At 38.7% G+C, this 14,884-nt stretch overlaps 1 protein-coding gene and 1 long non-coding RNA gene across 2 annotated transcripts; one reads left to right on the top strand and one right to left on the bottom strand.

Moving 5' to 3' along the window:
- Nucleotides 1-4,146: 4,146 nt before the first annotated feature.
- On the top strand, nucleotides 4,147-14,799 carry LOC148360065 (uncharacterized). The gene is made up of 4 exons (XR_015851350.1): nucleotides 4,147-4,286; nucleotides 4,399-4,757; nucleotides 6,583-6,737; nucleotides 14,615-14,799. It is a non-coding gene; the product is annotated as an uncharacterized LOC148360065 (long non-coding RNA).
- On the bottom strand, nucleotides 4,442-6,620 carry map1lc3cl (microtubule-associated protein 1 light chain 3 gamma, like). Its single transcript, XM_088344134.1, has 4 exons — nucleotides 6,560-6,620; nucleotides 4,897-4,952; nucleotides 4,731-4,837; nucleotides 4,442-4,668 (listed from the first exon to the last, which is right to left on the bottom strand). The coding sequence occupies exons 1-4, from the start codon at nucleotides 6,618-6,620 to the stop codon at nucleotides 4,491-4,493; spliced, it is 402 nt and encodes a 133-aa protein (XP_088200260.1). The 3' UTR covers nucleotides 4,442-4,490.
- Nucleotides 14,800-14,884: the final 85 nt, after the last annotated feature.

Below are 14,884 nucleotides of genomic sequence, written 5' to 3'. Positions count from 1 at the left end.
TTATTATTATTATTATTATTATTATTATCTTTTTTAAATTCTCTTTTTGTCCTCTGTATTGCAATCTCTTGTACCGCTCCGGTGCTAAATGTGCGGCTAAAATCAAAGACTTGATCATGAGGAACATGAAGGGACTGCAACATGATGTTATCCCCCTTTCAGGATTTCCAGGCTGCAATGGATGTTGCATTCACAGACAATCAAATTGGAAATAAAATAATTAAAGTATAATTTAGAATAAAAAACGAAAAATAAAATAAAAAGGATGACCAGGTTGCAATGGATGCAGCATTAACAAGCAATACACAGATATTGTCAACATGAAATATAGGTCATCCATAAACTATAGAATAGGAGTGTGTTTTAAGCCTAGATAAAAACATTTCCACTGAGGTTGCAGATCGAATCTCAGAGGGAAGAGCATTCCACAGCACCATGGCGCGAATGGAGAATGCTCTCGGAACTGCGGGTTTCTTCTTGGCTCTTGGGATCACCAGTAGACCAGCATTTTCAGAGCGAACGGGGAAATTAAATCTGAACGATATGAAGGAGCAAGTCCATGCATGATTTTGTATAATACCAACAGAACCTTCAAATCACATCTTAAGCTAACAGGGAGCCGATGCAGGTTAGCTAAAATCGTAATTCTCGTCAATGTACAAATTAAAGTATTTTTGTAATTTTAAATTCTAAATTGTAAATACCAATATAATCCCACAGTTTAACTTGTATACAGTAAATGTTAAGTGAAATAACAGACATGTTTATAACTTGAGGGAAACATCTTGTTTCTCTGTTGACTGAATGCCATTGACGCCCACGCCCCCAAAAACCATTTGAGGTCGCTTCTGAATTAGCACAAAGCTGCCAGAATGTCCACAACGACGAGAAGCGAGCCAAGGTAGGATTTGATGACTGCCGCTCTCTGCAAAATCTTTCCTATACATTCTTCTCCCCTTTCCTGTCTTCTTCCGTCAGGAAGACCCCTCCTCCACACTCCCAATTTCCCCTCTTCCTTCCTATTTGCCGCCTCGCCTCGTGCTCCCCTTCTTGTGTTTATTTGTTTCCCAGGAAAAAAAACGGCGGTGACATGCTGAACCTTGCAGGTTTGAACTTATGTAACTAATAATGCGCATAGTGAGGATTCTTGGAATAAAAGGTGAGGAATTGGCCACCTGCTTGCGAGCAAACATTGTGTCAACTAGGGGACACAAAGCCATCCGTCACCTGATGTCCAGTGTCCCCACTAATGAGGATTTAATGATATAATGAGCTTGGCTCGGAGACACTATTGTGATTTTTTTTTTTTTTTCACTGAGAAAAAATACGGATCATGCATTTGCTTAAATGGGATCGGGATATTTTGTTGCTGTCAGGACCAGAACGGAAAAAGGACCCAATTGCGTTACGTTTCTCACAAGTTTTATTAAAGGAAAAGACTGCGCCCACCATCCGGTGTTCGCTCGGCGCGGGAAGCCGGTCGCTCTGAACGCGGAAGCGGATCTTCCGTGACGAGCGATGGCGGTGTCGGGGATGGAAAAACAGGTCGATAGACGGGACTGGAGAGCAAAAACGTGGTCGGGTCAGAAACGGGTCATAAATCGGGACGGGAGAGCAGATGTGGTCAAGATCAACAAGGGTTGTAGCCGAAGACAGACGGGAGCAAAAACGGGGCAGGTGAGAGTCAGGGTCGAAAAGGCGTGCTAGTATTCACTGAGGTTCGCAGACGGACTGACAACAGGTGACAGAAAGGAGTGGGTTTAAATAGGGACAGGGAGCCAATCAAAGTCCAAGGCAGTTGGCGCCAAAGGAGCGGGCACATGTGCATCAGATCAGTAATCATGACAGTTGGGTCTTTATTAGCAGTATTTTTCCCATTTTTATGAACACTCGGCTGGAACTGCCTTAAAAATTTATGGGAAATTATATACATTTTAATTTTGCAAGTAACGCTCGCAAAATGAGGGTTTTTTTTTCCTTTTTAAATTTAAAAGACATCAAATTCAATCACAGATCACACTTTTCTCAAAGACGGTCTGATGTATTTTATTGCAGTTTGCATACTCACAAAACGTTTGGCCAAATTATTTTATCATTATTTCAAAACCTGGCTGGATTTCGGGTAGAATTATTTATTTTAGCAATTTGCAAGAAGAGTTTTTTTAATCAATCAAATAAAATACATCAAATTCAATTACAGATCACATATTTCCCCACATGGGTTTGAGATTTTTATTGTGGTCTGACGAGACCATGGTCAAAGTTTTCAGTCAGGTTTTTTTTCCCCCCAAGTTTTGAGACGTGATGAAAGCTCTGCAGAAATGTGAGGGGTGTACACATTTTTGTGACATACTGTATGGCTATTTGCATGAGTACGCATGGCCCGGAGATAAAAGCTTACTGAAGCAAATTTAATCAGTAAATTGTTTTGCCCGCAAAAGGGTTCGGTTTGTGCAAAGCTAATGTAGTACTGGTAATGCCCTTGATCCTGTCCAGTTTATAAAGGGCACAGTTTCCACTACAATTTAGAGTCAAGGTGCCACACCAACATACCCTGTTTTGGCTGTACGTCGCAAAGGAATCCTTTGTATGCAAGTTGATTAAACAATCTATGTTCACCGTCAAGACACTTTATGATGAAAACCCACAAAACAAACTGTAAATGTAAACTCCAAAAAATGCCAGCCAAGTACACAGAGCAATTTGTTTGGGTGGGCAAAGCTTCGCACACAGCGCCATCTGCAGCAAATTATCTGCGCTTACAGTATTTTGGGGCCTTTTTTGCAAAAGAACTTTGCTTGCACATTGTTTAAAACTGTTATTTATGAAAAAAATGAATGTCAAAATAAGCCTCAACAATCTCCAGTAATTGCGGGAGGCAGCCAAGTTGCAAGTGGTATGTTGGTTTACATGGGACACAGGCTTTGGCATTATTCTTACTTCATAGATTTGATCAAATCATCTAACGTCACACAGTGAAATAAAATGCGCTGAGAGCGTTCTCCATTCGGGCCCCAGTGCTGTGGATTGCTCTTCCCCCTGAGATTCGATCTGCAACTTCAGTGGAACTGTTTAAATCTAGGCTTAAAACACACTTCTATTCCATAGCATATGAATAACCTACATTTTATGACAATATCTGTATTATTTGTTACTGAAACATCCATTGCAGCCTGGTCATCCTGGAAGGAGAATTACCTCATGTGCGGTCCCTTCTCAAGGTTTCTTCATTTCCCTTATGTTGAGGTTTTTAAGTTGTTCCTTGCCCTCATGTAGGTTTTAGATCAGGGTATGGTGTAATCATAGTCTGTGGTTTGCAATAATCGGTGGTCTGTGCAGCCCTTTGAGACTCTTTGTGATTAAGGGTTATACAAATAAACATGACTTGACTTGACTCATTTTGTGGTTTTTGAGTTATTCCTTGCCCTCATGTAGGTTTTAGATCAGGGGATGGTGTAATAATAGTCTGTGGTTTGCAATAATCTGTGGTCTTTGCAACCCTTTGAGACTCCTTGTGATTAAGGGCTATACAAATAAACATGTCTTGACTTGACTCATGTGCGGTCCCTTTTCAAGGTTCATTTTCCTCATGTTAAGGATTTTGAGTTTTTCCTTGCCCTCTTGTAAGTTTCAGATCAGGGGATGGTGTAACAACAGTCTGTAGTTTGCAATAGTCTGTGGTCTGTGCAGCCCTTTGAGGCTCTTTGTGATTATGGGCTATACAAATAAACATGACTTGACTCATGTAGTGGTTTTATGAGTTTTTCCTTGCCCTCGGGTAGGTTTTAGATCACAGGATTGTGTCATAATAGTCTGTGGTTTGCAATAATCTGTGGTCTTTGCAGCCCTTTGAGACTCTTTTTGATTAAGGGCTATACAAATAAACATGACTTGACTTGAAAATTAGATTTTGTCTGAAAAGCGAGTTTGGCGATTTTTATAAAACTTGTCTTAAAATATACGGCTTACGGCTTTGTAAAAAAAAAAAAGGCTTTTTGGGTCGAGATGGTTCCCGACTTCTGATGTGCAATGTGCTCTAAATTGTGGTAAGTATAAAGATTTATTCAACTTTACACCACTAAAATAACATATAGAAAATACACCAAGTCATTACATTGTATTAAAAGTATGTTTATTTCTTTTAAAATACTGAAACACATCACAGTGCCTCAATAGTCCTCGCGACCAGGAGCCTCGGGACAAGAATTCACATTGTGGAGGGAAGAAGAAGCGATGCGAGGGAGAAGGGATCCAGTGCTACGAGGGATTATCGCCTTGCAGCCCAAGTGAGTGCCGCAGCTCTCCTTTTGTCCGCATCGCATCTCTTAACACATGACCCAACCGTAAATGTTTGCTCTTGTAACTTTAAACACATTCATTCTGGACTTTTTCCTGAAGGAACAGCATCAAGTTGAACCCCCAGATGACAGAAGTGGCCTCTCGTCCGGGGTCCGGTTTCAAATGTCCGTAAATTGCCTCCCCCCCGGACCTCAACACGGCGGCGACGGTGCTCCGAACATCTCCTGCGAGGCGTAAGTGATGTAGAGGAAGCCGTCCTGATCTCGGTAGTGGGAGTAGACTTCCCCCATGCTGGAGGACATGCAGGACATGCTCTTCTCAGCCACCAACAGGAAAAGCGCCTGCGTGGATTCCAGGTCGATTTTATTCCTGGGACGAAAAGCCGGAAATGAGACGAGGAAGACGGGATGGGGGCGAGGTGAGGGTCTTACCTGAGGAGGCAGAGGAACTGACCCAAGGTGAGCTCAAAAGGAACCAGGAACTTGGTTTTGTCCAGGAGGGGGAGAGTCTTTTCCCGGAGGTAACGTTCCACGATCACCTTGAAGACGAAACGTCGGTCAAATGGGGATTGAGCTATGGGGACAAATGACAACTCACCGGTAGCTTGTTGGGGAATTTGGAGCGGATGCTGCATACTTCATCCTTTCTTGTTTCTGAGCAAAAGAGAAAATCAGCTGTTAATTGTTCACCTTTCAATCACATTTATAGTTATAGAGTTAGAGTTATAGATGTTGCAGCTCAATTTTTCCTGTTAAGCAGTGATGGATTAAAGACTAACGTTGGGCAATTAATCAGATTAATTTGATAACTTTGGAAACTAGCTAAATTGTGAAAGTTTGGGGCAACTAATTAGGTTGATTAGATTAATTTATCATTTAGTGCCATTGACGGTTTTCGACGTCAAACATCAAATTTTTCATTTGAGTAGCGAAAGATAAAATAGGCAATTAAATACATTTTTTCATTGTTCATTTGAAAAACTATATATATCTGAAAATTTTCATTTTTTTAAAAGGGGTAATCAAACAAAAGTAATTTAATTTATCAATTTATTTTAAAAATATACAATTAAAGAATTAGCTTAATTTTGAATTTTGCTGAAACCTTTTTGAAAAATCCAATTAATTTATTGAATTTGTCTTTTTAAAGGTTTTCAGTTACAAAGTAGCTGAAATTTAGATGTATTTGGAAATTAAATGAATTCATTTGATTTGTTCTTTTCAACATTTGAAAAAAGCCTAAATTGTAAAGTTTGTCAAAATTAATTGAGTTAATTTGATTAATTTGTCATTTGAAAAATATTTGATTCAAAAAAAGGTTTAAGTGTGAACACATTGGGAATGACCTTGATTTATTTCATAAATATATCTTTAAAAAATTGTAAAGTTTAAGAGATTAATTTACTCAAATGCTAATTATAAAACAGGTTAATTGCGAATAATTCAATTTTTTTGTGCCTGTTTTTGGCATGACTTAACTTTCAGTAAATATTGGTTAAAATATGTATTCTTGTCTTAACATTTTGCATGGGATGTATTTTTTAAATAGATACAGCCTTCTTTAAATAAATGTTATTCCAGTGAGATTAAAATTAATTTAATTTGATTAAAATCGTCATCTTCCAGACTGACTAAAAAAACATTTAGATAATATCTTTGGGATACCTAATGCCCGTTAATATTAGTGGTAAATAATAATAAAAAAACTTAGAGTCAAAATCTCTGTAGTACTGTGCATTAACTTCAATATAGTTAAAGCATTAACTCAGAGTTTAAAGCGTCGTCTTTGAAATGGAATGATTCCCTACATACACGTACACAGAGTATTGCGGTAAAGCTACTTTGTGGATTTTCAATGTGCAACGTGTTCTGCATTCTGATTGGCTCAAAAGTCGCCCCAGCCCTTTTCTGCCTGTGTCCGGCTGTGCGTCAGTAACGTTGTACAGAACAGAAGAGAAGATATATTTTAAACACATCATTTATATAGTACTTTTTTTTGTTAAACAAATGCTGTAAATTGGGTTTGTTCTTTGGTTTCAATGTATAATAGAGTATTTAATGGATAGATAAATAAAGGTTTCAATTTTTGTGGGTTTTGACTATCGTGGGACCTTTTTGCATTGCAACCCCCCGCTAAAAACGAGGGATTTCTGCATAAGAAATCATCAAAACCACCGGTAATTAGGGAAAAAAAGGACATACCAATATGCTATTATAAAAATAAATACTAATACTAAAAATAAAATATTTTCTTTACTCACCTAAGCACTTCCTTTGCTTAAAGGGCATCATCATCTCCATGGATTTCTCAAAGGGCGCCATCTTGGTTACTTGCGTGGGGTGGTTTGCCGCGACCTGCGCTGCTGCTGGAGATGTTGCGACGGTCGAAGTGGAAGTTTGCAAACCCCGACGAGAGACGGGCGACGGGGGGCTTTATAGGTGCGTTGAGTGGGCAAAGAGGGGGGGTGTTGTCCTCCCGGGCCAAAAATAAAACGTATGTGGCTCGGCGGTGGATTCACACTTACTGGTTACCTGACTTTGCATTCTAACAGTCATGTGGGCTGCCTGACGGGTGGGGGCCGCAAAGGCCGGAAGAAGGGCTGCAAATGAGGTCAAAGCAATTGTGGCATCTTTTTATTTTTTATAATTCAATTGTACTGGTTGGGTAATCACAACTTGGTGTCTGGAAGGCCGTTATCAAAGTGCTGATTCTATAACACAAAAGTGCAAAGTGAACATTATAATCTGTGTCAGTTTAGTAGCACAGAAAGGGGGGCATTAGATCCAGATCTTCAGAAGCGTGATGCAGATGTTTGAACTACTTTCCACCATGCAGTCTTGTCGAATCTTAATTGCAATATTTGGGGAAAAATACACGTTTGTTGAAACCGAGTTTGGTGAGTTTAAAAAAAAAGTGAATAAAGTAATCCCTCGCTGTCATGATTACTGATGCGAATCACCTGTGCCCGCTCATTTGCCGCCAACCGCCCTGGGTTCTTATTGGCTCCCTGTCACTATTTGAACACAGTCCTGTCAGTCCCCTGTTGTCAGTCTGTCTGCGAACCTCTGTTTATACAAGGCAAGCCTTCCTTCGACCCTGAATCCCGCCTGTCCCGTTTTGCTCCTGTTTATTTCCGGCCACGATCTGTTTTGATCCCGACCACGTCTACTCTCCCGTCCCGACTTAAGACCCGTTTCTGTCCTCGACCACGATTTTGCTCTCCTGTCCCGGCAATTGACCTGTTTTACCGCCATCTCCCGCTTCGGAAGATCCACTTCCGTATTCGGATCATGATTCGATTGCGAGAGAGCTTCCCGTGTCTAGCGAGCACTGGATCACGGGTGCTGCCCTTCCTCTCTCCATTCTCAATAAACATGTGAGAAACGTGACGCGATTGGGTCTACCCTTTCTTCTGGACGTGACACTCGCCGTAATCCATCTTTCTCTTTACGGTTTTGCTACTTAATGAATTTGCATTGTGCGTGGGTTCAGTTTTCTGATTGGCCATTAAGTCATGCCGCGTATTATTATTTGAAAGTTTATTAAATAAACGTTTATTTAGTAATTGTATTTGTTAAACAAATATATGTGACTGTAAAAACGTTCGTACTTTAGTTTCAGTACTTAATCGTATACCAAGGGTTCTTTTTTAGGACATAACCCCCGCGAAAAACAAGGGATTACTGTACTGTACTGAAAAAGCTGCAAAGTGGTCCATCAGGAGGCGCCAGGAATCTTTAGGGCTTAGGTAACCAACCTTTTTTGAATCTGAGTGCTACTTTTATGTAACTGATTAGCGTAAAGAGCTAGCAGTTTGATATGCATTTAGACAATAACAACTTATGTTACTATGTCATTATATGTAAAACATCTACCTTTTGTGAGAGCACTGAGATATTCACAAACATTATATAAATCATTGGCTAATTTTAAAAACAGTTTTGGAAGAACTGATCTTTTATGTATTTAAAGTCCCTAATTTCTTATGCTAGTAAGAAATTAAATTTCACAGAAAATCCCAATGACCCATCAATAATGGTGAGCGATTTTATAGAGCTGGTCCCTGGGTCACTCGGGTGTTCTTAGGGGGCTACTTGGTGTCCACGGGTTTTGGGAGTGGCAAAAACTATGAAAGCCTAAAATCAAATCAATAAAAAACAACTTTACTTAAATATAATCTTGGTAAATTGGTAATTGAATCGTGAAATAAGGTAGTAAAGCGAAATGTTTTCTTGTTTTTCCCCCTCAAAAATATATAATACTGGTAATATCCGACTTGGGACCTGCTCGACTTACCTACACCTGTAAATAGTCTGCATTTATATAGCGCTTTTCAAGTCAATGAAGACCTCCCAAAGTGCTTTACAATGTGCTTCACACTTACCCATTCACACACACACACTAGCACACCAATAGGGAGTCCATACCTGCTTATCGGGGGGCATTTGGGATTCAGTGTCTTGCCCAAGGACACTTCGACATATAACACGGAGGAGCTGGGAATCGAACCTGCGACCTCTTGATCCCAAGAGGAGCACTCTACCTCTACCTGTACATTCTTTTAAATCCAATGCCTGGCAGTACAGTGCGTAGTAGTCCGGCAACACTTAGAACAATTTTGGCAGCCAACACAGTAATTTACCACTACCTTTATACACTTACTAATTATATACTGGCTCGGCAGCAGATGGCGTTGTTGTAATTGATTTATGAACTGATGCTAGTCCAGGTTGGACGTTACCTGTATTTCATAATGACTATTTTTTTTTCACTTAATTTAAATTCCAAGGTTTTAGTACAAAATATTTCGTTATTTTATTGTAATTATTGGGCATTCGCGACCTGAGTAACAACACAGCTTTTTAAGAAAATTACAAAAACTGTTCAAAAATAGATTCAAACTTAAAACCCTCAATCTTATGGAATATAAAATTATTACTGGGAAGAAGAATTTTTAGTGTAATATGCCCTGCGATTGGCTGGCAACCAGTTCAGGGTGTCCCCTGCCCACTGCCTGATGATTGCTGGGATGGGCTCCAGCATCCCCGCGACCCTACTGAGGATAAGCGGTGTAGCTAATGAGATGAGATGAGACATTACATTATATTGAATTCATTAAAACATTACTCAAGAAGTAGCTCAAAATGTTAACTGCCTGTAGCACTTTTAGGGTTGTGGGTTCAATTGCAAGATGTGGCTGTACCAATTCTGGGATTAGGCTTTTTTTTGGTGCAACCAAAACCTTAAACATAAAAATACTATCGTCTTGAATTGGGATACCACACACAACCCGGTGTATGTAATATAGTCATCCTGTCAAAAGAAGGATGCTTGGGATGTGACAAAGAAGCCAAGGAACTAGCAAGGTACCAAGGGGAAGGAATACTAATAAAGGTAGGAGGACAATAGAGAGCCACAATAAAAACCAAATGGGTGCGGGATCGTGACAGTGTCAATAACATTGTGGTTTACTATGTACACATATATGCCAAATTAGATTTTTGTAACGTAACCCCCGCGACAAACAAGGCTGCACTGTGTACATTATAGGTGGGTAATGAACAGACCCTGATAGCGGGTAGTTGCCTTGCATGGCTGACACTGCTATCGGTTAGTGTGTAAAAGGGAAAAGTGTGGAACACATTGTAAAGCGCTTTGAGAGGTTCTTCACTGACTTGAAAAGCGCTATATAATTGCAGATTTACATTTACATTACATTACAAAGGCCTTGCAGAAGCCTATGCTTAAGGGTCGTCTACTTCAATTTAATGGAGAACATCCCCATCTGTTGGTCAAAACCAGAATTTTAACAGAACCTATGTTAAAAAGCTCAGTATTAACTCGACTTTTTTATGTATTTATAAAGCCTTCCAAGAAGTGGATTCAATACAAATAAAATATTTTCACAAACCATAGTAGATTTCAAATAAATATTTCAATCTTTTAGCTGCTCAAGTTTATCATAATGTTGCAATATTAAAACAATAAAAGCAACTGATTCAGTGCAAGTAAAAAGAAATGAATATAAAAATATTATATATTTTGAAAAGAAAATTGAAAACGGGTAAATGTCATCATTGGTTTAAAATAAGAGTTGTAAAAAAGACAAGTCCCCCATAGATAAAATCTAAATAATTCTCAAAAGAAATGGACTCGTCAGACCACTGCTGTTATACTACATTACTCGTTAAATACCCAAACATGGTTCTCACATGGACGTGGAAAACACAATTCAATTGAAATATTACTAAATCATTCAAAATATTACCCATAAATGCCAACCTGTTGACGTTAAAAATGGGCGCATGTTATCGCACACTCTATTTATAGGCATGAAACACAGTCCGTCTCTGGATATTTAACAAAAAGATTGTTTGAAAACGGAAATGGTAAACTTTTGCCAAATGTAATACAATCATTGGAGCAGTTTATTTATACACAAAGGCTTTATCTCCTTTCAAAATAAAGCAACCATAGACTAAAGCATTAGTCTTGAGCGGGGCTTCCTAAACCTTTTCAAGCTTTAAGTTAATTTTTGCTACTTATAAGTGCCATTGGCACCCAGTTTGACATATATTTCTTTAATAACAACGTATCTTGTGCTACTTGCTATGTTGTTACTATGTTATTACCAGGTTAATTATTGCAGGTAAAAAGAAGAGAGAGAGAGAGAAACAGACAAAGAAAGAAAGAAGTAACAGGAGAGATAGAAATAAAGAGAGAGAGGAGAGAGAGGGAGAAGAAATAAATAAGTCAAGTCATGTTTGTATAGCCCTTAATCACTCTCAAAGGGGGAAAGAGAGAGAGAAAAAAGAGACAGAGTGAAAGAAAGAGAAAAAGAAGTGAAAAAAGAAAGATAGCAAAAGAAATATACAACAAATATAAATAAATATAAAAACAAATATAGTCAAGTCATGTTTATTTGTATAGCCCTTAATCAGACAATAGAAGGTTTTTCCAGTGCCCTCTTGAGGTAAACATGTGCATTGTCTGTTGCTAAAACTATTTTAGTGGTGAAACCAGATGACATCATGTTCATTTATGTTCTATGAAATAAATTATTTCAATTCAAATTTATTTTTTATGCAACACTAGCTTTTTACTTTCATGCCACTTCTCAAGGTTTCTTCATTTTCCTCATGTTGAGGTTTTTGAGTTTTTCCTTGCCCTCATGTTGTTTCCAGATCAGGGGACGGTGTAATAATAGTCTGTGCAATAACCTGTGCAGCCCATTGAGACTCTTTGTGATTAAGGGCTATACAAATAAAAATGACTTGACAATACAGAGACATCATCAACAATATATATACGTAATATAACAGAATGTCCGGTTGACAGCTTCCAGATGTCAACATTAATAAGATATTAAATATAAGTGTTTCAAGCCTAGATTCAAACACTTCCACTGAGGTTGCAGATCAAATCTCATTGGGCAGAGTATTCCACAGAACTGGGGCCCGAATGGAGAACGTGTTGGACTTGCAGATTTCTTCTTGGCTCTTGGGATCACTCGTATACCAGCATTTTCAGAGCAAATGCTCTGAGCAGGAAAGGAAATGTAATATTTGCTTTGATGCATAGAGAAAGAAAGAAAAAAAAGAAAGAGAGAGAAAGAAAGCAAGCAAGAAAGAAAGAAATAAAGAAAGAAAAAAAGAGGAGAGAGAGAAACAAAGAAAGAGAATAAGATAGGCAAGAAGTAGGGTTAAATATACTCAGTCAACCACTACAATAATAATTTTACCAGAAAATCACAATGACCCAGCAACAATTGGGTATTTTAAGAACAGGTCCGCGGGCATCTCAGCTGTCCTCAGGGGGCACCCAGGTGCCTGCAGGCACCAGGTTGGAGACCCCTGGTCTTGAGTAAAGATCTTTTATTGTTGTTTAAATTTAATAGAGCATTTGGGGGTAGTGATGATCACTCGTTTAATACTTAAAGCGGTAGTTTTGGTGGGTACGTATTTTATAAAAAAATGGATTTAAAGGCATGAGGCATTCGCACAATGGGGGTCCACGCCCGTCACCTTAAATAACATCAACTAAAAACTTCACCTCAAGACACAAAGGATCCTGGGAACAAAAAACAGACCCCCGCCATGAGGTCACTTGTTAAGACACACTATCTCTATGGGAACTCTCCAGGAATGCCACTTTTCTATAAGGACTTGTCTGTTTGCTATCTAAGGGTGGCAGATTGATCCAAATGGCGATATTATTGATACTATTGTCCTGGATCATTGCTAGCACAATAAATAATGCTGTTAGTGAATTGTGAGATTATGTATACTTTATAAATTTAAAATCGGATTCCATTGTGTTTAGACCATTTTGCACTTTTTTCCAAATATTGGGTAATGGAAGGTATTCTAGATGTTTTGTTGACATTGCTATAATTTTTATTATTAAATCTTTTGTTATAAAACAGTTGTAACAGAACTATTTATATTTATTTTGATACTGTTAAGGGGACAGTGTGTATTGTTAGACGACTGAATGTCCCTGTACGGTGTACTGCAACAGAAAACGGTTACCGTGTGTCTTCTCTTCTTTTTGTCTAGTTTCTGAGTACCCTTAACAGCAAGATGGCCGACAATGATGTCAGCTCTCTCTAGGTGATTTCTTATGTCAGAGAAATGCAAAATATTCAACCTGTGAGTATCTGAGAAAATGCATGTTACTATGATAGCTAATATACTTCTGGTTGTTATTCAAATCAATTTTTTTTAAATGAATTCAAGTTTTTACCACTAGGAGGCGCCAACGAATACTCGATGTCTCCAAGATTTTACTACAAAAATGGGTCATTTTTTGTTGTTGTCCCAGTGTATTAATTGTATTCATTTGTAGTTCTACATATATTACACGGTTGTGTTTACGAAAGTACACGATTTAACTGTAAAATGTAGTTTTATAGTTGTAAATCGTTATATTATCAATGCTAATACTATTGTTGATTCCAGCGGCTTAAAATATTTGCTGGCTTTAAAGAAAAACATGTATTATTCCTCGAAGCCCTCCAGTCATTGAGTTTATGTATTTTTAATTCAAAAAGTACTTTTTCTTTAACAATTTTAGTTTAAAAAAAAATTATATATGTATTTTTACCAGTAGGAGGCGCTAAATAATACTGTCCCTTTAGTTTGGCATGGAGCTTAATCCAGACTTAAGCAGCACAGATCAGTAAAGCAATGTCAATTATACAATTATTGCTTTGTTTTTCAGTATTATGCTTCATCATTTAGACCCTATTAGTAATGGACCCTACATATTATAATTCCAAATGACAAGGGGCCATTTTTGAGTAAATGAAGCAGGTAGGCGCCTTGCATGGCTGACTCCCTATTGGTGTGTGAGTGTGTGTGTGAATGGGTAAGTGTGAAGCACGTTGTAAAGCGCTTTGGGAGGTTTTGATTGATTTTAAAAGCGCTATTAAAATGCAGACCATTTACCATTTTACACCTGAACGAACTCAACACACGAGACAGACTCAACACTGCCCTCTAGAGGCCAAAAAGAGCCTTTTGTTGGTATTTATTAAAAAAAATTCTTGATAGAAATGAATTTGAAACTTAACAACTCCAACCTGTTCATTATGTTTGTGGACGACACAACTGTGGTGAGTCTCATCAACAACAAGACGAGACATACAGAAGAAAAGTGAGCAGGCTGGTCCAGCAGTGTAAAGACATCAATTTTCAACTGAATGTGGAGAAGACCAAGGAGATTGTTGTTGACTTCTGGAAAGCTCACACCGAGCATGCCCCACTCATGATCGATGGCTCTGTAGTGGAGAGAGTGAGAAGTATCAAGTCCCTGGGAATGCACATCAGCGAAGGCCTAGAGTCATAACATCACATTCCCTGGCCTATAAAGCCCATCAACGCCTTTTTGTTCTAAATAATGGTTTTAAAATGAGGTGCAAGCAAAGTTCTTTTATAAAAATGTCACAAAATACTGCAATTGAGGATACAAACGTATTTACCATCAGTGCAGATGGCGCTGTGTATAGCTTAGCCCATTCTTACAGTTTACCCAATAAATTGCTTTAAATCTTTGCAAGAGCTTCTGGGTAAAATGTTTGTTCTTTGGCTTTTCATCATATAGTGTCCCAACGATGAACATAGATTGTTACATGAGCTTTCGTATTCAGGGTTATTTAGCAATTTGCAGCCAAAATGGGGTATGTTGGAGCGTCACCTTCATTGTAAACTGTAGTTACATTATGTTCTATTATTCTGGACTGAATTAGTCATATTTCTTCCTAATTCCACATTTGCGACACTCTTTTCTGTTTTTTATTTTTTTCTGTACTCAGGAAAAGTCTCTAAGGGAGTAGAGATAGAGAAGAGATGATCGACAGTCCCCTCGCTCCCTCCACTTTAGTCGCCTCTTACGACACACTGCGGACCACGGTGGGAGAATTCTCTTACCTGATGGGCTGGGCACCCGTATGATGCGGCAGGGGTAAACCAGCGAAAGCTGTCGGGCCCTGCTGTTGAACAGAAACAAGTCACCCTGATCCAAGTGATCTTGTGTCCCGTTTCATCTGAAGGGACGAAAGCGTGACCACCTTAGGTGCCGAGGT

This window comes from Urocampus carinirostris, chromosome 9 (genome assembly GCF_059441175.1).
Source record: "Urocampus carinirostris isolate Australia breed hairy pipefish chromosome 9, RoL_Ucar_1.0, whole genome shotgun sequence".
Lineage (NCBI taxonomy): Eukaryota > Metazoa > Chordata > Actinopteri > Syngnathiformes > Syngnathidae > Urocampus > Urocampus carinirostris.
This window is presented reverse-complemented; position numbering and strand designations above follow the sequence as displayed.

Excerpts from the sequence above, each read along its gene's own strand:
- map1lc3cl (XM_088344134.1), bottom strand. The coding sequence starts at position 6,620 with ATGGCGCCCTTTGAGAAATCCATGGAGATGATGATGCCCTTTAAGCAA. Across the intron at positions 4,953-6,559 it reads TAAGCAAAGGAAGTGCTTAG|AAACAAGAAAGGATGAAGTA; the intron begins GTGAGTAAAGAA and ends TCTTTTGCTCAG. Across the intron at positions 4,669-4,730 it reads CAGTTCCTCTGCCTCCTCAG|GAATAAAATCGACCTGGAAT; the intron begins GTAAGACCCTCA and ends TTTTCGTCCCAG.